At 42.1% G+C, this 24,988-nt stretch overlaps 1 protein-coding gene across 2 annotated transcripts in view; it reads right to left on the bottom strand.

The window, feature by feature from the left end:
• The window catches only part of LOC144595159 (LIM domain only protein 7-like), a 210,896-nt gene extending 186,385 nt beyond the window's left edge, over positions 1-24,511 (bottom strand). For both annotated transcript variants that reach the window (XM_078402296.1, XM_078402297.1), the window contains exon 1: positions 24,356-24,511. In XM_078402296.1, the coding sequence (XP_078258422.1) occupies positions 24,356-24,421 (66 nt within the window). In that variant the 5' untranslated portion in view covers positions 24,422-24,511. The remainder of the gene's footprint in view (positions 1-24,355) is intronic.
• Positions 24,512-24,988: the final 477 nt, after the last annotated feature.

The raw sequence follows: 24,988 nt of genomic DNA, 5'->3' as shown, positions 1-24,988 counted from the left end.
TGATTACATCTCAAAAGTATTTTATTGAGATACATTGACAAGAGCTGAAAGCAATGTATGTCCTATCAAAAAATTATGATATTTTCTCTCTTTTTATCCTTTGAACAGAATAGTATCATACCCCAATGTTAAGGCTGAGGCATGACTACAATCCACTAATCTGGGTTGTGCGAGCTGAACAGTTAAGTTGGTCTATTTAAGTGTTGAGCACCGCAATCAAGTTCAAATACATGCAATAATCACCAAATAGCATGAAAAGCCCTGATTAACTTTTTCCCCCTTCCCACACCACCAAAATACCCTTGGACCAATTCTGGAAATGTGCTAATTTTACCCATTTCTGAGTTTCATTAATGACAAAACAGAAACAGGTAAATCCCAACCAGACTCCGGAATTAGTTCAAGCGTATTTTGGTCTTCATGGGTTTGTACCTTTGGCAATGCTATCATTACCCACCAGGCTTTGGTAACTTCACTGGAATTATTTGCAAGTTGGATGACTCATCGTTTTTGTTAAATGCCAATTGGAGCATAACTGAAGCACTGAACTCACTAAAGCGCTCTAATCTCCAAGCTATTCAAAAGCATGGGCAAAACTAATCTCTCACAAATCAGCATCCATTTCCCTTTGAAAAGGAAATGTTGATTCTTGCCCTAACTAATAATAGAAAAATGGAAAGACATTTCCTTATCTCTCATGCATAAAGAATGTACAAGTTTTCTTTTGAGTACGCCCCATCCGGGTCTCTCCTAGCCAAATCCAAAGTCACAATTAAAACATGACTAGCTTTTTACTTATAGCATAGAAAAGCTATCACAAGTATAAACACCAAAGAAATAAGACTGACCTGGACATAGTAGGGAAGGTGGGCTTTGATGGCTACAAAAATCAACATTATTGGAAGTTGGCACATTTAAATGTATAAAAATGGTGGTCCAGAAATAAGAACCATTTTCAGGTCAATTCATAAGCCACCTCTACACTTTCTGCTGCATCAGTTGCAGAGAATCCTGGAAAGAGGAGAACAAACCCAGAGCAAAGGACTGTTCCAAAATCCACTGAACAATCATGAAAATTACACACAGAGAAAAGTCGACTTCATGACAGATGGATTCGTGTGACAATTTGATCATTGAGAAAATACTTCTGCTAAGCTGGACACTAAAATTAGGCATCAAGATGACAAGCATTTATAATCAGGTCCTTCGAAGATAGATAACCACTCCATAAGTCAAATGGAAGTTAACTGCTGGAACATAACACAACCTTCTCCTTTAATGTGTAGGAAAGAACTGCAAATGCTGGTTTACGCCAGAGATAGACACAAAGTGCTGGAGTAACTCAGCGGGGCAGGTAGCATCTCTGGAGAGAAGGAATGGATGACGCCTTACCCTTCAAAGTATCATTGAACCTTTAACTGTATAGAAATCCTGCTACATATATTCCCATTGAGATGTCATGAGTCAGTTCAAATCACACATGCTCAACTCTGCTTTTCCACTTTAATTCAAATTTCCGAGGCTCTTTAGTTTGGGTTGGTCCATTAATATGGTCAGCTAAACCATTGGTTGTCTTATTTTTCTACCTCTGGTGGTGCACTAAACATCAGATCTAAAGTCTTCAATATTTCATCTACGCTATCGTTATTATTGGTGGTGCTTGTCTGAATTAAGTTAGAAATACATCCTTGACCATAATTTAAACTACTGGTCTGTGATGCTCTGACTATTTAATCATCGTTTTGAGCTAAAGTCATTGAGGTTACGAGTCAAGAGGGTTTAATTGGTCAAAGGGGTGACACGGTGATACAACAGTCGAGTTGCTGCCCTACAGCTCCAGAGACCCAGGTTCGATCCTGACTATGGGTGGTGTCTGTACGGAGATTATACGATCTCCCTGCGACCACGTGTGTTTTCTCCGGGCACTCCAGTTTCCTCCCACATTCCAAAGACATGCCTGGTTCGTAGGTTAATTGGTTTCTTTAAATTGTCCCATGAGTGTAGGATAGGACTAGTGTACATGGTGATTGTAGTCAGTACAGTCTTGGTGGGCCAAAGGGTCTGTTTCCATGCTGTATCTCTAAACTATATGTACCAGCAACAGTAAAATTAAATTGCTAGTTGCTGCTGTGTAACAGGCCCAATAGCACAATAACACACAAATAGGAATACAACAATCATTAATACAAGTAGTTAATAATCAGTTACACTAGGTAACCATAGTATAACAGTGGGGACCAACTCTCTGCCATGGCTACTGGTGGAAAATATGCTTCATCAGCTTAATTCTGCATAGTTGTCACTAGCTTTAATATCACATGGACTTCCTCTGTGACTTCTTGCTGTGGAAACTTCCCTTCTGTGAATAAACCACATTAAGTAGGATGCTTAGATTCTCCACAGTGCCTTTAGACTTGCGAAAATAACCTCAATGAGCCTTTTCATGTTAACAGTTCAACCATTTTTCCATTTTACTTTGGCATGCATGTGATGGATGGCTTTGGCCTGTTGCAATTGTTGCAGCTGGGGTGGGGGAGCAGGGGAAGGAGAGGCTGGTGGAGGTGGGAGTAGGTGTTGTTACTTGAAATCGGAGGTGCACATGAACCTCTGTCTCATCTGAGCTCCATGGATAAAAGTGAGAGAGGTGGCGATTTATATAAGTGTTACATCCCCATGCCCATGGAGTTGGGGGGGGGGGGGGTTGAAGGGATGAGCGAACCTAGGAATTTCAGAGTGAGTGATTGCTACAGAAAGCTGAAAGATGTAGGGATGGGAAAATGTGAACCAGTGGTGGGATCATGTTGAAAACACCAGATATGCAGGAGAATGCACTGGATATAAAGGCTGGTGAGGTGAAAGGTGAAGAGAAGCAGAACTCTATCCTTATTCCATCTGGAGGAGGGAGAGCACAAAGAGGAGACACAGGTGGAATCTCCATTCTCAACAGCAGGGAAGAAACTACATTTACTGAGGTAAGGGACATCTCAAATGTCCAAGAACAGAAAGCTTCACCTTGGGAGCAGATGCAGGGGTGACGGAGAAGTCAAGAGGAAGGCATTCTTCCAAGAGCCAGGTGGGAGGAGGTGTAGTCAAGGTTCTTCTTCTTCTTGCGTTTGAGGCAGCAGAAATTATATAATGCCCTCCAGGTGCTGTAGCCAGTGTAATGTGCTGTTATCAAGGACCGTGAGGTCTACCTCTCCACCAGGGGGACGGAGGACAGTGCAGTCGAAACTGACATGCTGCGCTGTTTGCTGGTCTGCATCACACACGCAGGCTGCTGATGGACGCAACCCCCAACGATGCATGTTGGCATTGAACAGGCCGACCCCTGTGCGGAGCCGGTTCAGGGCGACCCACTCTTTGCGGGGCATGTCTGAGCCGGGTGGGGCTGTGGTGTTTGGTGCGACAGTGAATTGAGGAGGTCGCGATGTCTGTTCCCAGCTGGTTCTCCTTGCTCCTAGTATGTTGAAACCGGAGCCACAGAGGGTCGCTGCATGACGGGAGAAAGGGTGACGAGATGACAGGCGTTGAGGTCCCAGTTGCTGGAGTCGAGGTAACTGTGAGAGTCAGTGGGTTTGTGGTAGATGTCAGTTGATAGTCTGTCCCCTGTGATGGAGACAGAGCATCAAGACTTGCCACCCCCAAGTCCCATATGTCCCTTTTATCCATCCTCTTTTCCCTCCCCACTGTCCCCTTCCATCCATATCCGTCCCTCCGGCTTCACACCACTTCGTTTCATATCTGGCACCCTCTTGTCTCCTTTTCAGCGAGCTTTTGTCACTTACTCCACCCATATGCTAATCAAACACACTCCCACCCCAAGCCACCTCATCTGTATCCACCTATCACTTGCCAGGCTTTGCCTTACCCCCACCTCTCTTTTCCAGCTTTCTCTCCTCTACTCAGTCTGAAGGGTCCTGACTGGAAACGTCATCTATCCATTCTCTCCACAGATGCTGCCTGACCTGCCAAGTTCTTCCAGCACTTTGGTTTTTGCTACAGAAAAATCAATCCTGGTATTATCGATAAGCAAAATATCAATTGCTTGTGGAAGAGAATTTCATGTATTAATTTGGGAATTGAATTGGGAGATAATTTTGTAATGTGAATTGAATTACAGTGCCAGAGACCCAGATTCGATCCTGACTATGACTGCTGTCTGTACAGAGTTTGTACATTCTCCCCGTGACCCGAGGATTTTCTTTGGGAGCTCCAGTTTCCTCCCACACTCCAACGATGGACAAGTTTGTAGTAAAAATCGTAAATTATCCCTACTGTGTAGGGTAGTGCTGGGTGAATGCTGGTTGGTGCAGACTTGGTGGGCCGAAAAGCCTGTTTCTGTGCTGTATCTCTAAAGTTTAAAGTCTAAAAGGGTGCAGGAACTCTAAGAATTCCTCATTTCCAAGTACTAGGGAGTGGACTGTATAATCTGACAACTCTGCTGCTTCAAAGGAAACCTCCAGGTTTTAAAAATAAACTCTGACTTCAGTATGAAGGAAAATCATGGTCAGTTCGAGAGATATTAGCAGGCTGAAAATCTACCATCTACACAAATCCATGGTTGAAAGAGGCGGCTGTTAATTACAGTACCCCAAACAGCACACAAATTCTTCCTTAATGACAAAGAGCATGCAAATCCATTTGGATATGAATAAAGTGGTAGTGGCATTTTAAAGGCTTTCAAATTGGATTTTTAATTTAGGTTCCAGAAATCTGAAGTTAGTGTAATTTTCTAAACATGTTCTTTATAAGATGTATTTTATTTGATTCTCTAATTCTCAAATTATACAGCTCGCAGCTTCATGCAATTAAATGCAACACAGAAGCCTAAATTTTCCACTAGTGAGTATTTTAACATAGAACCACGTCAAGTCATCGTGCAAACGGGGTCTCTTAAAATAGCACTGTGGTACTGGAAATATCTGGAAGAACTTAAAAATGTTTTGACTACTGAAAAATTGGAATTCTGTTCATGTATTCATTATTAATATCAACATTTGTTTTTCCCCCTCACCTTAAAGCCAAGTCCTCTAGCATTTGACATTTCCACACTGGGGAAAAAAAGTTCCTTTAGACTTTAGAGATACGGCGCGAAAACAGGCCCTTCAGCTCATCGAGTCCATGCCAACCTGTGATCACCCCATACACCAGCACTATCCCACACACTGGGGACATTTTTTACCATAGCAAATTAACCATCAAACCTGTTCGTCTTTGGAATGTGGGTGGAAATTGATGCACCCGAAGAAAAACCACGCGGTCACAGGGAGAACGTACAAATGCCGTAAAGATAACGCCCATCGTCAAGATCGAACCCGGGTCTCTGGCGCTGTAAGGCAGCAACTCTACCGCTGCATCACTTCAGTTTACCCTTTGTCTCTCATAATTTTAATATACTTCTATCAGGTCTCCCCTCGGCCTCTAATGCTCAAATTCCTTTATTATGTTGGTATTTTGAGAGGTGTACAAAAGAAAAGTTGGAAAGATCGCTCCCTATTTAGTCTAGGGTGCAATTATCCCATGGAACAGTGGGGGCTTCAACAGGAAACTGCCATGATAATGTGCACTCAATAAACTGTTAGCATTCAGTACTGGCTCATTTTTTCCATGTACATTAGTGGCATCCAACTGGGGAAAGAATGGAAAGCATTGTACGATGCAATAGGTTTCCTCTTGGCATCAAATAATGTCAGGGATTTGCCCAAAAGCATCAGATTTTATTCTAAAATAGATTTTAAAAGCCAAGTTTATAAATATTCTAAAAATATAGCACAGAGGAAAAACAGTCAAGGTGGACAGGCAACTGTTTCGCACAAGGCAAATTATTGAGAATTTTGCTTCATTATTCCTTCAAAAAGAATAATCTGAACATTTTCAAATTGAAATAAAGCGCTATTCGTATTATTTAGAACAACCAAACTATGTCAAGGTGAATGGAATAGTTCTGATGTGATGTGTTGGAACATAGTATAATGGGAAAATTAATATGCACACAGCAAATTCCCAGATTTAAGTAACATCTGACAATTGAAAATAATTAGGTGTGTGCACTGGTCAGGAGATAAACATTGGCCACTAAACACCAACAACTGAAATGTCACCTACCCCTTTTCTCCAGAGATGCTGCCTGGCCCACTGAGTTGGTATAAACCAGCATCTGCAGTTCCTTTCATGTTAGTCCTTCCCTGATATATTTCCTGTTTCTTGTATCCACTTGAGAGATTTCAATGCCCATTTCAATTCAACATTACTAACAAAGCAGATATAAGAAACTGCAAATTTCACTGTACCTTAATTGGTACACATGACAATAAACTGACCTTTACCTTGAAACAATGAAATACTGGGATCTTGAGCAAAGAGCAAATGGCTGGCGGAACTCAATGGGTCAGACAACATCTTTGGAGGGAAATAAATGGTGACACTGCAGGATAGGACCCTTCTTCAGACTGATTGGAGTAGTGGGGGGGGGGGTAGAAAACTGGAAAAAGATGTGACGGTAGGACAAACCTTGGCAAGTAATAGGTAGTTGCAGGTGAGGGAGGGGGATTGGCAGATGGGTGGAATAAGTGACAAAGACTAGAGGTGAAAAAGAAACAAAAGGCTGTCAGTTGATGAAAGGAGTGAAATGTGAAGCTGGAAGGAGGGGGATAAATGTGCAAGGGGTGGGGGATAAAGGGAAAATATGAAACTTGGGGATGGGAGATGAATGTACAAAGGAGCAGAAAGGAGCAAGGTGACTTAGAGCAATAGGAGATGGTGGGTGAACTTGTGAGCACTGGGGTGTGGGTGCAGGGGAAAAAGACAGGGAGTGGGGGGTAGGGGAGTATTACTTGAGATTGGAGAATTCAATATTCACACAGTTGGGTTTTCAGCTACCCAAGTGGAATATAAGGTGCTGTTCTACTTTGTGTGTGGCCTCACTCTGGCAATGGAGGAGGCAAATGATAGAAAGTCAGTATGGAAATGAGATTTAAAATACTTTAAAACAGGGCTCTCCGGCTGGGCAAGTGCTCAGCGAAACAGTCGCCTAGTTTACTTGAGGTCTTGCTGATGTAACGGAGGGCACATCAGGAACAATAGGCGAGGTTTGAAAGATGCACATGATCCTCTATCTCACCTGGAAGGGCTGGTGGGGCTCTTGGATGGAAGCGAGAGAGAGAGAGATGGAGGGACAGGGCTACATTTCTTGCAGCTGCAGGGGAAAGTGACCGGAGATGGAACTTTCTGGTTTTCCAGCACAAGGAGATAGAAACATTGGCTACCCTCCAGTCCACATGAACTGATCCAGAGTCAAGAGAACATTGGAAAATGATCACCAATGCATCCACGATTTCTAGGGCTACCTCCTTGAGTACCTTGGTATACAGACCATTTTGGCCATGGGGATTTATCTGCCTTCAGTCCCATCGGTTTACCTAACACCATTTCCTGACAAATGTGGATTCCCTTCAGTTCCTTCCTCCCACTAGATCCTTGGTCTCCTAGTATTTCTGGGAGATTGTTTGTGTTTTCCTTAGTGAAGACACAAAGTACTCATTTAACTGTTCTGCCATTTCCTTGTTTCCCATTAAAAAAAATCACCTGTCTCTGTAATTGTAAGGGACCTACAGTTTTCAATAATCTTTTCCATTTTACATATCTGAAGAAGTTTTTGGAGTCAGTTTTTATATTCCCCCCAAGCTTTCTTTCATGCTCTATTTTCCCCCTCTTAATTAACGCCTCGGTCCTCCTCTGTTGAGTTCCAAGTTTCTCCCAGTCCTCCGGTTTGCTGCTTCCTCTGGCCAATTTATATGCCTTTTCCTTGGAGATGTCCGGAAGTGAATGCTGTCGACTTGCCCATTCCAGACTGCAGGAGTACATGCTGAGGTTTTGTGTAGCCAGATGGAAGGATCGGTGAGAGAGGACCACAGTCTGGGGTCCTTCACCTGCCGGAGAATGGAGAACAGTGTACCGTGGGGACACCTCTCATACAAGGGAAGGGGTATGTTGGCCGGTGTGGGCTAGTTGGACCAAAGGGCCCCTTTCCACGCTGTCTGACTCTATCATCCCATGGGGCCACTAAACAATGGCATGATGCTTAAAGAAAAAGAGAGGTGCTAACACTACTGAAAGTAGACGCAAGATGCTGGAGTAATTCAGCGGGACAGGCAGCATCTCTGGATAGAAGGAATGGCTGACATTACGGGTCGAGACCCTTCTTCAGACTCTTAGTCTGAATCCGTCTCGACCCGTCACCCATTCCTTCTCCCCAGAGATGCTGCCCGTTTCTTTTTTAAATTACAACTAAAATTCAATTTTGAAATTTAAAAAAATCCCCCCCAAAGATGCTGCCTGACCTTCTGAGTTAGTCCAGCACTTTGTTTAATACTAAAAAGGCATACGACAGTGGTGAGGGTGTAACTTCATATACAGCCTCACATTGTAAGTGATATTTATTTCTGTTTACTGCAATCCTACATGAATTAATCATTCGCTAATTACTCGCACACAATACTGCACAGCAATAGGACTCAGGGTTTCAATACCAATGTCAATACAATCCACCAACACAAATAGGAAACCAATTCCTGGATTGACAATCACATATCTTTATTGCAGAATTCTTGGTATCTGACTATGATCATCAGATAGGGGTCTCTGCTACTTGAGTGGGAGGCATCAAAAACAGTAAAAAAAAATGCTTTATACAAAGTCATCCTTGGCGATTAGCATAACTATACCACAACAAAGTCAGTTCACACATCCACTGACAGGGCAAGTTACATCTTAAGGAAGACTGAAAGCTCTGAAAGACAGCACACTGACCCACACTATTGATGTGAACGTCAAAGAGCCACACATAACAAATTCCAACATCTCGTATTGTTGGCAAACGAGATAGGTAGCTATCCCACATAAAAAACAGTCCACAACAAGCCATTGGTTAAGCTCAGGGGAAAACTAGGCATGCAACAAGCAAATTTGACAATAGTCTGATTGATCATTATTCCCAAATGGTGTCTGCATGCCGTGGCTTTGTATTAGCATGGCTACGTGCTTACAGTTTAAGAATGCCATTAATTGCAATCTAATCATGTGCAACCTCTACATTTTTAAACAGTCATCGACATAGTAATGTTATTCGCAGACACAGTCTCACAACATAATGAGAGACTTTATTTTTGGTTGCTTTATATTAGTGGCATGATGGCGCTGCGGTGAGTTGCTGCCTTACAGCGGCAGAGACCTGGGTTTGATCCTGACTATGGGTGCTATCTGTATGGAGTTTGTTCGTTTTCCCATGACCTGCATGGGTTTTCTCCAGGTGCTCTGGTTTCTGCCCACACTCCAAAGACATACATGTTTCTTTTTTTTTCTTCTTTTTTTTTAGAGATACAGTGCGGAAACAGGCCCTTCGGCCCACCAAGTCCGCGCCACCCAGCGATCCCCGCACATTAACATTACCCTATACACACTAGGGACAATTTTTTTTACATTTACCCAGTCAATTAACCTACAAACCTGTACGTCTTTGGAGTGTGGGAGGAAACCGAAGATCTCGGAGAAAACCCACGCAGGTCACGGGGAGAACGTACAAACTCCGTACAGACAGCACCCGTAGTCAGGATCGAAACTGAGTCTCCGGCGCTGCATTCGCTGTCAGGCAGCAACTCTACTGCTGCGCCACCGTGCCGCCATGTAGGCTAATTGGTTTGGTAAAATTGTAAATTGTGCCTAGTGTGTGTAGGAAAGTGCTAGTGTGCGGGGATCGCTGGACGGCACGGACTCGGTGGACTGAAAAGCCTGTTTCCGCTCTTTTGTTTCCTAAAGTAAACTAAACCTTCCCACTGCTTTCCTTGGATAGGGAGACCTCAGTACTCCAGTGGGTCAGACCATTCGCTCTCCATATCATCGTCTCATTACTTCTGCCAAAATGCATCACCTTACACTTGTCAGGATTAAATTTCATATACCACAGACCATTATTCTGCCCATCTTATCAACTCATCTATATTATTGTACAGCTCAAGATTATCCTTCTCACTATCAATAATATGTTCGTTTTTTATGTCATCTGCAAACTTACCAATCATATTTCCTACATTCACAATAATTCCACATTTGTGTAAACAAGAAACATTAAGGACCCCATGACGAATCCCTGTGATACATCATAGTGAACGTTAAGAGAGTTTGTTAAAAATAATGTAGGATAAATGAGTGATTTTGTTGGTCAATATGGGCACCATGTGCCAAAGGGCAGTTTCTGTGCTATATTTATGACTATATGGCTATCTAATTAGTTGAAGTTTTACAATATTAAAGAACATTGGTAAACTCAGAACCTCACATATATCCACCTGCTCCAAGCATAAATTGACCTTTTTGGTCCCAAAGAATCCTCGCTCTTTGCATTTTTACCTTCTTTAATTGAATATGCTAATAAAATATTTGAATATTTTTCTTTCCCTTGCCCATTAGTACTATTCCACACCAACTCTGCATCAAGCCAATTACTTTCTTAAGAAGCCCCCGTTAATTCTGTACTCCTTAGGACCTCTCCTGCCTTAACTTGCACGCTTACAGGAATTGTTTATGTTACTTTGCAAGACTCCTAATTGTCACATGTTGACCCACCTGCAAACAGATGTAACCACACAACCTTTCTTAAGTCCTGGCTTATGTTATGGAAATCAAACTTCCCTAACTTCAGGATTGTAGTTTCTAGACCTCATTCTCTTGTACCTCCAAAATGCTGTTTCACTAGCACTTCAAATATTTGCCAAAAACTGGGTCCAGTGTCATACCTTCACGAGTAAGACTAACTATCTAGGTACAGGTTGGAAAGTTCTCCCAGTAAGGTCACACATTATATTGAGTGCTGCCAATCTATGGCAAATAAGTTGGAAACCGGTGCAACACTGAGCAACTTTGAGGAAGGGTCCCAACCCTAAACATTATCTGTCCATTTTCCACCCACAGATGCTGCCTGACCTACTGAAATCCTCCGCACTTTGTTTTTTGTTCAAGGGTCCGACATCTGCAGCCTCATGCCTCCACAGTACTGAAGGGGATGCACTGTCAAAGGATCACCATCTTCATGACAAGATGTTAAATGAAAGCCCCTTCGCATGTGAGATTGAAGTAAAATATCATATGACACTATTTTGAGAGGAATATTTTAGGGCCATTTGAAAGGGAAGACCTGGCAGGTCTTAATCAATAACCAACATGCTGGTGAAATAGAGTAAAAGTGCAGCAGACAAAATGTGTAGGAGAGAACTGCAGATGCTGGTTTAAACCAAAGAAAGACACAACATGCTGGAGTAACTCAACAAGACAGGCTGGAGAGAAGGAATGGGTGATGTTTTGGGTCGAAACCCTTCTTCAGACTTACTGTGCAGCATACTGAACAGCATGCCGATTTGATCCTGACCTGAAGTGTGTGGAGCTTGAACGTTGTGCTTTTCACTAGAAGCGTTCTCGCCGGGTGCCACAATTTTGTTCCACTCCCAAAGATATGTGGATTGATAGGTTAATGGACCACTATAAATTGCCTCCAAGGCTGGTGGGTGGCAAGAAAATTATGCCCGGGTGAGAAAATTATGCCCATTGGGTTACAGGGAAATAAGTGGAGGAGTGGGAATGAACGGATCACTCTCCAAGTTCTAGCATAGACCCAATCTTCCGAATGCTCTCCTGCTATTTCATACAAAGATGAAAAAAAATGCATAACTGCCCTTTGCTGTGTTGTGACTTATGGAAGGTTGCTGTGTTCAATCGGCTGCTGGCACTCACACATTACATGTAAAGTGATTTCGAATGCATGACGTTGTAAAACCCACAACATGCAAAGCAAGGTCTTCATACAAATTTGCTTGAAATAAATGCACATTCTTGGTTCCAAATCAGGTGTTCAGCAGATGACAGTATTTCATTCAGAAGCTCTCTATAAAAAATGTTATGCAATTTCATTAACAAATTAATTGGGAGATTGGAACTTGGAATCCCTTATACTGACAGGCCAACGAGTTTAAGGCAGAGTAAAGTGCATCTTTCATCGAGTGGAAAACTTACTACCATCCACGTCCCAGATGCCCGTTACAGCAAAATAATCAGAAGATTCCGCAAAATATTTAATGCATTGAGTACATCACCAGTTGGCCTCGTTCCTTTGGAAAGCGGGAAGCTAACTTGTGGACTTGTTGAATTATGTTCACTTGATCAGGCAACAGATTTTGGCACTATTGGATATAAAATGCAATAATGACCTAAAAGGTATTTAGACAAGCACACGAACGGGTAGCGATGGAGGGATATAGTCAACACGCTGACAAGTGGGATTAGTTTACATTGGATTGATACATAGTATGTGCAGAGGTCATGGGTTGAAGGGCCTGTTCCTGTGCTTCATTGTTCTAATTTATGCAGTACTTCCTCTTCAGTTTTGAATATATTATGCAAAATAATGGACTGCCTTCCTATCGTGAGTGAGTCAATGTAAAGTTTGTATTTATATTTTGGCGTATAGTTTCGGTTTTAGTTATATCTATGTATTGTCACGACACCCATTCTAATGGTAGCAATCATGGTCACATCACAAAAAGCTGCAGCCTTGGGAAGGACCAGCGTGCAGACTAGCTGAATCGTGCTCACTTGGCATCCAACAAATTTGACGAATATAAATATAGATCCCTAATATGAATGTAGTATTTTCTCCAATCCATTGATTTGTGCTTTGTCTCTGCTGCAGCTTTAAATAATATGCAAAACAAGTCCACAAGTTAGCTTCCCGCTTTCTGGTGTGCCAAATATAAGCTTTTAATTTGCATTTTAGTAATAATAATCCAAGTTTCAGATTTAGTTGTAGATGTGTGCCAGCAAAACATCTATTCTAATGATGGTTAGCAGAGTCTCTGGAACCAGAAGCCAGGGTTTAATGTTTATTTTCTTCGAAAGTAGACACAAAATGCTGGAATAACTCAGCGGGTCAGGCAGCATCTCTGGAGAGAAGGAATGGGTGACGTTTCGGGTCGAGACCCTTCTTCAGACTGATGTCAGGGGAGGGGATGGGTCAAAAATAGGATGCGGTAGGCGCAAGGAAGACAGTAGGAGAACTGGGAAGGGGGAAGGGAAAGATAGTTCCTCTATCCCTCTTTCCCCCTCCCCCCTCCAATCTACATCTACAATCTACAATCTTCACCTACAATCTGGTCAAAAGGGCCTATTTCTACGCTGCAAGAGGCACAAATCAAATTGGGAGCTCCAACAGGAAGTACCCAAGTGAACTTTCCTTTCAGCAAAATACAACCGGAAATGACGACAAACACCGTTTAGGTTAAACCAATTTTCAACTGTTTTGCCAAAAGAAGTGATAACATCGAGGCACATTCTTCGGAATGGTTGCAAGAAGGAAACCTATTACAAATATTTCTCTGCAAGGTTTGGTTATCAAACTCCCAAATAACAAAAAAAAACTACATTATAAGGCAAAATAAGTTAAAACTGTAGCAGGCCACAGTCATTTCCCAATCTTAGACTGTGGTTGAGTTAGATTTGTCAGTTGCTGCTTTAGAATGACTGATATCAACTCAACCCTAAGTCATCTGCACACAAGGAGTCCAAAGAATTATATTCAAGAAGTCCGACAGCCGTTGATTTATGGAGCCAACCGAGTTTCAGCTGAAACTGAACACATTTGCCAAATACCATCATTGTACCACATTTCTTGTTGCGTATGATTGTTGGAAGATAGTTGAAGATAGCATGACATAGCGGGTGCATGAGAAACCAAGACACTAACTTTGCGCTGACTGTATCTTGGAAAATAGTGGCTCATTGCTCTCCTTTCTGAGAATCGATCCCAGTGGGAGATGTTATCAGTGTATTGCAATAGACTGGTCAGATATGATGAGAAGATCGTGTCGTTTTTGCCAGTCTATAGCAGGCATTGGATAGCATCCAGAAGCAGTAACATGGGTCCATTTCTCAACCTTGTGTTAGCTGGCCCATCACAACCATCAGGTAATAGTGCTATTTTGACAAGAAAATTATTTTAAAAGGCAAATGTATTTTTGGATCCATGAATAACACACAGAATATTTAATTAATGCTGCAAACCTAGAAACTATGGCGAAAGAAATTTTAACATACCAATACCACATATCAGAAAATGATTTTAGAAACATAGAAAATAAGTGCAGGGGTAGGCCATTCCAGCCAGCCAGCATCGCCATTCAATATGATTATGACTGATCATCCTAAATCAGTACCCTATTCCTGCTTTCTCCCCATATCCTTTGATTCCGTTAGTCCTAAGCATCCCTCCCAAACCTTCCGAATTTGGCGGAAAGTTTCCGCTTTTTTATTTTATTTCCGCCATTCCGATTTCGCCTCACATTTTTTCGCAAAACAATCGGCAACTGCAATTTGTCAATTTGGCCGCTAGAGGTTCCACGAGAAATCCCCCCACCCTGGAAGTCTCCCGGAAAATGTGGCACCTAGGCTGGGCAAGGCAGCCAATCTCAACCTCATCGGGACTTCTATGGCCGATCGGTGGGTTGAATTTGCAACCTGCGGCCGGGGCTCTGGAACTCCAGCCCAGCTGGAGCCAGCACATCCATCCCCATAGCCGAGTTCCTTGGCCGGCTGGATAAACCAGCAAAGCTCTGGAGCCAGGAGTGCCAGAAAATCAGTGGTGGAACTGTAATGAGTAAATATTAAATTTAAATGCAAGATTATATAACTATATTAATTAATTAATACGGGATTAAAATATAAAACACAGCAGAAAAATCAATTACCAACTTTTTGGGCTGATTATCATATCATATCATATATATACAGCCGGAAACAGGCCTTTTTCGGCCCTCCAAGTCCGTCCCGCCCAGTGATCCCCGTACATTAACACTATCCTACACCCACTAGGGACAATTTTTACATTTACCCGCCAATTAACCTACATACCTGTACGTCTTTGGAGTGTGGGAGGAAACCGAAGATCTCGGAGAAAACCCACGCAGGTCACGGGAAGAACGTACAAACTCCTTACAGTGCAGCACCCGTAGTCAGGATCGAACCTGAGTCTCCGGCGCTGCATTCGCTGTAAAGCAGCAACTCTACCGCTGCGCTACCGTGCAAATTAATGTGCAAATTTACTTCAACAAGTACTTCCGTGTACTTAGTCAAGTCGCATATATCAGCTCTTTCTTCATAACTTAGTAATACATTTTATGACCATTGTTCTTTTATTCAATACCAAGAGGATTGGGATGTGTAAGGAAAAGGCATAAAAGAAAACAAACCAAAACTATTTTTTCTGTGTTGCAAAAAGTATCTTTGTTCAATAACCTTTCTATAAATAGCAGAATATACACATGATAGGCCTGAAATTGTACATGTAGTCCAAGAACTACAGACTGTTGGAAATAGTCATTTTTCACACATGAATGTAGCGCAATGCGTATGCACATTTGGCGTGCATACTTTTTTTTGCTGAAAAGTTGCATTACGCGCCATATTATGAATTTTGATGTAAAATTCTGAATTTTGGACATCAAAATTATGAATTTGTAAAATCAAATGTTGGGAGGTCTGACTAAGAGCTATACAAATACAGATACAGTAAGTATTGCAATATATGCTTAACACTGATGACCTAGGACATTTTGTTTTAATTCTGAAGGACCAAACTGTTTCAGTCGCCAATAAATAAGCTGCTGGAGGATCTCTGCAGATCAGGATGCTGCAAGATTCCAACATCTGCAGTTTTGCATTTAGTTTTAGTCGCCAATAAAAATCAAAGTGTTTAGAAAATAATCAAAAGCAGCTAATGGAATGGCTGTCTTTTATATCGGGAGGATTGTGATAGGTGGTGGCAGAAACTACTACACACTATAAAAGATTCAGTACTTGGACCAATGGAGCATTACAAAGACCAGATCTTTGAAGAAAAAAATTGAAATGGAGGCAATGCAGTATATGTTTACTGGAATAAAACCCCACCTGCAAGGATTAAATTCAAGGTGCTATCCAGAGATCGCATTCACTTGGATTTATGAAGGACTGATTTGATTCAAGTTTTAAAGCTGATATGGGAAACTACTACAATTGGTTGACACAGAGAAAGGATTTCCACTGGTTCGGAAATCTAGGATTTGAAGCAGAGTCTAAAAAGTTGAGCCGTGCTTTAGTAGTGAAGCTGGGGAAAGTTGGAATTCACTTCTTTAAATGTGGGTTGATGCTAGTTCAAATAATACTAAAATTAATTACTCTCAGCTGGAACAGAGTTACATTTACTGATAAGAAAATCAAACCAAGAGAGCATTAGGTGGAGGATGGAGAAAGAGGAATGAGTTCTGATTTTTTTCAAAAAACTGATCAGAGTTAGTCACCTCTTTGCCTCAATGTACGAATGCTCGCAAACACAACCCCAAGGATAGTTTTGATGCTGAACTGCATCAGTGTCACCACAAAACTATTAACTACTACCTGTACCAGAAGGAGCAGTGAGGAGCCAAAACCAAGGACATCTTCACATCTGTGAAATTTCAGCAATGACAATATGAAGATTTATAAAAGTTGTGAAGTGGCGAATCATTACGCAAGTAGAATGGAAGATTGCAGTTTAAAATTAACTATGAAAGTCGTGGGGGGTAAACATGTGAAATACCAAAGGTTAATTAAGCAAGGTCTGGCTTGATATTTAAAAACACACACATGATTGCATTAAGGTCACAAAAAAATGCCATAATTCAACTGTCCAACTTTTAACTTGACATCTGTTCTATGGAATTCATACTGTAATATTTTGGTTGGAAAAACTGAGCAGCCAAACATTAACATCTTAAAGCGGAAACAGCTAACCCATTCCTTTTGAACATTCAGCTTTAAAATCGAATGTGCCTCACTGTGCCAATGCAGAATTGCTGTCGCTTTGGTTTATGTCCTCTAGAAGTGCAATTTAATAGAAAATGTGTGAAGGAATGTTTAACTTAAACAACACTTTGTCCAAGAGCAACATCGCTTCAGCTGCAGCACTTAAAAACTCTCCAAACTCAACTCAAGTGTTTTTACAGCATAAAATTTCTGCGGGAAGTTCTAAAAATATGTAAGAGTGTGATTTTGCAAAGACTCACACACAATGTTACGTTAAACATTTACGCCACTTGCTTCTGGTTATCTGCCAATAAAACCTTTTGGTAAGTTATATATTTGCAATAATGAGAAACAATTTGGGGTTATTTCTGGAACTCTGCTGTTGAACTCTCACTGGATGTGACATTCTCTATAAAGCTTTTGTAAATTCAACATCATGCGTGGCAGCAACGGAGAGGAAATCTAGTCACAATATTTTCACAAGGGAAAAATAAAGCTCACTTTATGTTGGCAAGTTCAAGGCCCCCAATCATACATATTGTATATAAAGGTTAAAAATCAGACCCGTTACAAAGATGAGGAAAATTATCATCTACAAAGGCAGCAGGATTAGATAGACACAAAAAGCTGGAGCATCTCTGGAGAGAAGAAACAGGTGATGTTTCAGGTCAAAATTCAGGTCTCTCCAAAGATGCTGCCTGTCCCACTGAGATACTCCAGCTTTTTGCATCTATCTTCGGTTTAATCCAGCATCTGTGGTTCCATTCTAAGTAGCAGGATTAGATGATAGCCCCACAGATGAATTACTTGGCTTGTTGATTGCACCGCCAGAGACGCTATTTGGATTTTAAACCAAAGATTGTATATTTATCGGAATTTATTCAGGGTGAGCAACCATAGTAGTACATGCGCGGAACAGGACACGAGTATCATCAATGCTCCAAAGTCTTAAATTCAGCTGCGTAAAATTTAATGTTCGTAGAACCCAATTCACTTTTATTCAAAGCAGTAATTACAGATAACAGTAATGCTCAATTGATGCCGAGGTAGATTTTTACTTTAATTGAAACAATCACTTGCATACAGTTTTGATACATCTTTCACACTTGACTAAAAAGTTAAAATTTCACTCACTTTCAGCAACAGCTTTAGGTTATTATGACCTCGTACTGCTGTGGAGCCATACTGCTATATCGGTAATGGGTAGGAGTCAGCGCTTCCTACTATCTGCACATTAGTTTCCTCTCAAACCTTTTAACTCACTTTGAGGAATGTCTTGCATTCTGCCTTGCTAATTCACATTACCACCAGAATGGCTTTACATCAGCAGTCTTGGGAACATGACGGCACAGCTGATAGAAGCACTACCTTATAGTGATCGAAGTTCTCTGGTGCTGTCATGCAAAATGTGCATTTATCCTCATGTGATGGTGCGAGTTTCCTTCGGGTCTGGTTTCCTCCCACATCCCAAAAGCTATGCAGGTCAGTAGGCTAATTTGCCACTGTAAATTGTCTCTAGTGTATAGGTGAATCTCGAGGAAGGTTTTGGGAATGTGGCGAGAATACATTGAATAGTGTAGACAGGGGTGTCGACTCAGAGGGCAACTCCATTATCTCTGCACAATAGACTTAGATAGACCACAGGAATTCAAGAAATGAATAAAAAGATAATTCAGCAAATTGCTTTGGTCTTTTTTATAAGAAAATACTATTGGCAATTCTATCGTCCCAAACCTGAGAGAGTTAGCCAGTTACTCTGGTGCATTTGACACTGAAATGCATGGAATGCAGTTGTGATGCAGCCAGTTGGCACGCAAAATCCAACTATTATATTATAATGAGAGATTTAACGGACGAATACTCTTGATACATAGCCTAGAGCATTGGGATGTAAAGATTGTCATTCATTTTCTAAATCCAGTTATAAGCATTTAAAAGTTTCCCCATTGTTCTGCAGTCTCTTTAACCCTTTCCTGTATGCTTTTCCTTTTTTCCCCACCCCATCCCTTTATTTGAAAATACCTCCAGATGCAGGGACAGTTTATTCCCAGCTGTGATCAGGCAACTGAACCATCCGATCACCAACTAGAGAGCAGTCCTAAGCTACCACCTACCTCATTGGGGACCCTCAGACTATCTTTAATGGACTTTATTGATCTTTATTTTGCACTAAACATTATTCCCTTTATCCTAGAAACATAGAAAATAGGTGCAGGAGGAGGCCATTTGGCCCTTCGAGCCAGCACCTCCATTCATTGTGATCATGGCTGATCATCTACAATGTATCTGTACACTATGGACGGCTTGTTTGTAATCATGTATAGTCTTTCTGCTGACTGGATAGCACGCAACAAAAAAAGATTTTCACTGTTTCCCTCGGCTCATGTGACAATAAACTAAACTACAAACATCATTATTCTGCAAGCTCTCAAGATAGTAATGTACTTCCTGGAGGTTAACTGATGTGCCAATGTCCCATTGCATTGGAACCACCCTGCAGATGTTCTTACTCTTATAGTGGAGTCACTCCGTACACTGAAAGTGTCCAGTGCTAAAATGCCACACCCCTCGACACTGCTGCAACTCATGATGTGTATGTAGTGTGCAGAACGAACCCACTGTGCCCTTAGTTAGTGAATGCCATCATTCCTACTAGAGCAAATTACACCTTGCCAGGCAGAGTGTACAATCCTATTGATTGCTCTCATTTTTCAAGAGAGCAAGTATTAATAATTCTGCCATGGTTATTTCCATCACGGCCTCCCCTTTTGCTGTTACACTTGTCCAATTCTCTTCTTCTCTCCCCATTGCACCTGGGCATTTACTCTCTCCTGACCTCTATCCTTTCATAGCCTCCCCTTTCATTCTGCCACTGTACTTAAAACCTGTTCATGTCTGGCTGTTGCCACTTTCAAGAGAAGTTCTTCGACCTTAAATAGTACATGTCCTTCCGAAGATACGGCAAGGACATACAATAGACAATAGGTGCAGGAGAAGGCCATTCGGCCCTTCGAGCCGAGACATACGGGATAGATTTGCCAGATTCCATGGGGCTGCAGGAATCTTCTACCCGGTGGGAATGGGACATTTTTGCATCACTTCTCTCCCCACCCTCCAAGCCGCAAAAAAAGGGGACTGGGCCAAGCCAAGCAGAGCTGAGAGCAACAAGCAGACTCAGTCAATTCACTGACTCGCTGAGGTGGGCTGGTAGCTCTCTTCCCACGTCTGCTTACACTCCCATCACAACTCTTACTGTGAACCTCTACCACGCACTGTTCTTGTTCTTTTATAACTTACAAACAGCTCAGGTTACGGACATTTCCAGGGAATGAAACCATGTTGGAACCCGGGGATTTTCTGGAAACTCTGTCTCGGCCATCCCAGCTACTACCTGACCTGTTGAATACTTCCTGCTTGCATGTCATTCATTCCGGTACAGCTTTGTCAAGCAACACAGAACTACTTGACATAGGTGGTGGAAAAAACCTTACAGTTGACCTTTGTTGCACTGGAGAAAATTGTTCAGTGTCTTCCTCCCCAACTTTACCCGATACCCAATCCACATGCTGTGGATGTACAAATGTGTTTTGAATTTGACCAAGAATAAGCTCCACTGAAATATCTCATAAGGCTGACGATCTGCCAGCTCCTGTTGCTTTGGGGGAAACTGGGAGCGAGTTCTGCATCCTGTGTGCCAACTGTGACTTAATTGATAACACATTCAATCATCAGTTTGAATGGTTCCTGGGTTTACAAATTGAGCATCAAAATCTGGGCAGAGGCTTTTGTGCTGTATTGTCAGAGCTGCCATGTCCTGAAAGATGTTAACAAAGTTAAACCAAGGTTGATCTTCTCTCCGGGAGATGCAAACAATCTACATGTCACTCTTATGAGGAAGCCAAGTGGTGTTATTTCTCATGTCCTGGCCAGTATTTATCTCTCAATTAGTATTACTGAAAGTGATCATTGACACACCCCTGTTTGTGCGAGCTTGTTTTAAGCAAATTGTTTGCCTTTTTTTTTTTCTTGCATTAAAATGATCAGTTATACTTCAGAAATTAGATTAGATTTCATGCAGTCGTGCAGCACAGGATCAGAACTGTCAGCCCATCGAGTTCACACTAGCCATTCAAGAACCCAGTCACACAAATCCTACAATCCTCTCATTGTATTCTCCCCACATTCCCCTCAACTATTTCCACTCCAGATACTACCATGCGCCAACGTTAGGGTAAATTACAGCAGCCAATTAACCCGCTAGCATGCACGTCTTTGAAATATGAGAGAAAATCTGGAGAAACCCATGCAGTCAGAAGGAGAACATGCATAGTTGATGCCATAAACCCAGAAGCCTCTTATCTTTCCCTTTTAGCACTGTTCTCTGCAGCCTTGTTACATAAAGGACTTATATTATTATGGACACTAAAACCAACAATACTCTTTGTTGAAATAAAGTCAATGTCACACAAAAGAAACAAAATGTTTCTTAGGAGCTTTCCCCAAGGGAAAATAATGGCGACTAGCATAAAAAAAGATATTACGGTCGACAAACAACAGCTTGATCAAAGGTATAGGTTCAAAAGCAAGAGAGCCTTAAAAGGAGACAGCAGAGGCGAAGAGGCAAAGGAAAGGGAAGTCCAGAGATTTGGACCTTTGCAGAAAAAGCATTGACAGTCAATGGAGTAATTAAATTGAGTCCACATTTCTTGTTTCCTTATGATGGGGACAGATGCCATTCAAGTCTTTGAGTCTATGCTGGCTCACAGAGCCATCTCATCAATCTCATTTCCCTAGTTATTTCCATGTAAAATATTCTCTTACACCTGCTCATTGACAATATATCCCTCCCCCACCCAATTCTCTCACCACCCACCCACCTAGCCAAAGTTTCCCACTGTTATTTAGAATGGTCAATTAATCAAATAACCAGTATGCCTTTAGAGTGTGGGATGTGAACCCACGCGATGGGGAGAACAAGCAAACTCCACACAGACAGCAGTAGTGCATGTCAAGACTGACCCCAAGGCACGGGCCAGCAGTTCTAACTGCATTCTCTTCATTTCAATGAGCAACTTGACTGAGACTTTTGAAGGGATGACCGAGAAGATCGATGAGGGCAGTGCAGCACATATGTACATGGACCTTAGCAAGGCCTTTGCCAAGGTCATAAGGTCTTAACTGATAGGAGCAGAATTAGGCCCTACAGCCCGTCAAGTCTACTCCATCATTCAATCATGGCTGATCTGTCTCTCCCTCCTAACCCCATTCTCCTGCCTTCTCCCCATAACCCCTAACACGCATACTAATGAGGAATCTATCTATCTCTGCCTTAAATGTATCCATTGACTTGGTCTCCATAGCCTTCTGCAGCAAAGAATTCCACAGATTCACCACCAAAGGTACCACATGTCTGAAAGAGTCAAGAGTGTTTTATTGTCATATGTCCTGAAACAGAACAATGAAATTCTTACATGAGGCAGCACTACAGATATGTAAACATAAATCTCTGGTAAAAACGAAATAAAGAGCAACAAAAAAAGTTTGTTAACTCACTCAGGGAAAGCCTGCCAACTCAAAGCCTGCCAACTTGTTAACTCAAACAAGGAAAGCCTGCCAACTAGATTCAAATCAGAATAAATATGATGAACATGTTTGCCTCTCCAAAGCAGAAGTTCTGAGTTCATGCCTCAGCCCAGTGATTTGACCAGTAAAGCTCTGGCGGGTATTGTCAGTAATAGGTCCATTGATCTCTCAGGTTTTTTCCCCAAAAAAAACATCAGAGTAAACAAGACAGTGACCTGGGTCTGTCAGGTGACGTGTGTGGGGTCTGCACATTCCCTGTGGATGCTTCCAGTCTCCCTGCACACTCCAAATATTTGCTGATTTTTAAGTCAATTGGCCACTGTAAATTGCCCCTCATTCAGGTAGATGATAGAATCTGGGGAAGATAGGTTGCAGGGAAAATTAGTGGGAGAATGGAATTGGATTGTGAATCAGATGGATGCCATTAATAAAAATAATCATTCTTGGCATTCTTGAGCAACATTACATTACCTGGTCTGAACTACACTGCCATTGGTGGGAGTTTATTGTGTACAATTTGGCTCCCATCATTCCTACATTTTACCTACACATCAAAAAAAGTATTTCATCCCTTGAAAACAACTGTGAACCATTGTGAAAAGGATACACCTTTTGAAGCCTGCATCCTGAAAGGGCAGCACAGTGGTGTAGTTAGTAAAACCGCTGCCTTGCAATGCCACAGACCTGAGCTCAATCCTGACCTCAGGTGCTGCTTTGTGGAGTTTGCACGTTCTTCACTCTGGGCACTCTGGTTTCCTCCCACATCTCAAAGTCCTGCAGGTTGGTATACTCATTGACTGCTGTAAACTGCCCCTAATGAGTAGGTGAATGGTGGTATCCGAGGTGAGCTAATGACAATGCAAAAACTAAAAATGGGATTCATGTAAAATGGGTGGTTGATGGCCAGCATGGGGTCGGTGGGCCGAAGGGCCTGTTTCCCAAGCTGCATGACTGGGACATTAGTATTGGTAGAAGTGCAAGTAAAAGCAGTTGGCTCTTCCTTAACCAATACCTCCACTCTTGCTCAATTCCTGAAACTCTCTGATCTAGGATAATCCCAAAATAATAAATCTATTGCAGTCGAAATCCCGCACCCTTTAACATTGGAAATTGCAATCAATTTATGACCTGCTTTGCCAATAAATGTAAAGCCTCACGTATAATTGAGCGGTGATACCACTTGTGAAACTACTATTTACTTTGGTGAGTCAACTTGAGACATTTAGCAATAATGTTGGTATCGGTCATCCTCTCCCTTCCAAGTGATCTCAGTTACCTGAAGGAATAACATTTCGAAAGTTTCCTTTAATTATGTGTGTTCTCTGTGCTACAAGTACTGTAGCCCAAACAAGCAGACGTTGGTTGGCGTTTTACAATCTCCCCCACTAATCTCTCCCTCTCCAATTCCCCAAAGCAAAAACTTCACAGTAAACTTGACATCGAAACCGTGGAACAAAGAGGGGAAGGAATAAAAGGGGCCGCTTCCAAAAACAAAGTTTACTTCTCAACCTGGCCCATTTGAGGCACACACACAAAAAATAAAAAACAAAAATCTCAGCAAATACATAGAAGGAATAATTAATGTTTGTGATCCAATCGGTCATTCAGTCAATGGGAAACCAAAAAAAACTACAGTCACTCAACTCTCAGAAGCTGTTGCCAAAACTAAACTATGCGTTCGCGAGTAAATGATTTAGCAGGAGAGCTGCCACAGAGAGAATGTAGCATCAAATTTGACAGTCAAACTTTGACTCGCTTTCAAACAGTTTCTGTTTGCTTAACTTAGAAACACAATACGCCAAACTTAGATACATCTTTCTTTTTCCTTTTTGTTTATATATATATATTTTTTTTTTAAAGTACCCTAAAATATATTGAATTCCTAAAAAATATATAAACAACGTTAACACACCTCCACCCAGCGTTGACCCTCTGTAAACGCCAGCACGTTACAATCCGACTGTCCCTTCCTCTCCATTTCTAGGTATCAAATCGATTCTTTCTTCTTCGAGAGTGTTGGTGAAGTGGCACCTTCTGCTCAACCCACAACAAGGTCTGGATCAGACGAGTGTTGGTGAAGTGGCACCTTCTGCTCAACCCACAACAAGGTCTGGATCAGACGAGTGTTGGTGAAGTGGCACCTTCTGCTCAACCCGCAACAAGGTTGGACCAGACAGTGGGGCGATGTAACAGTCTGTGGAACGGTCCGGCGCTGCCTGTGAATCGCTGCCAAGTGAACTTCACAAAGAAGGGGAGGGGAAAGCTACCGCTAATCTTGCTTGGTTGGATGTGTAACGTTGTGCAGCCTGGCGTCTCTTCACTCCTCCTTCTCAACCCCGCGGTGTCTCCAACACAAATGCCAAGTGTTCCCACCTCCCAGCGTTTGCAACACTGCCCACGGGCTCTCCCCCCCCCCGCCCAGATCCGCCCCCTTAACAAAGTGTTTCAACGTGCAAAAGGGCAGCGGCGACGAAGTTCCCCCTGAAAGCCTGTTGTACCTGCACTCGTTGCATTGGGAAGTTCCCCCTAAAAGCTTGTTGTACCT

The sequence above is a fragment of the Rhinoraja longicauda genome, chromosome 7 (assembly GCF_053455715.1).
Source record: "Rhinoraja longicauda isolate Sanriku21f chromosome 7, sRhiLon1.1, whole genome shotgun sequence".
In the NCBI taxonomy this organism is placed as follows: domain Eukaryota; kingdom Metazoa; phylum Chordata; class Chondrichthyes; order Rajiformes; family Arhynchobatidae; genus Rhinoraja; species Rhinoraja longicauda.
Note: the sequence above shows the minus strand (reverse complement) of the source record. Positions and strands in the feature narration are given on the sequence as shown.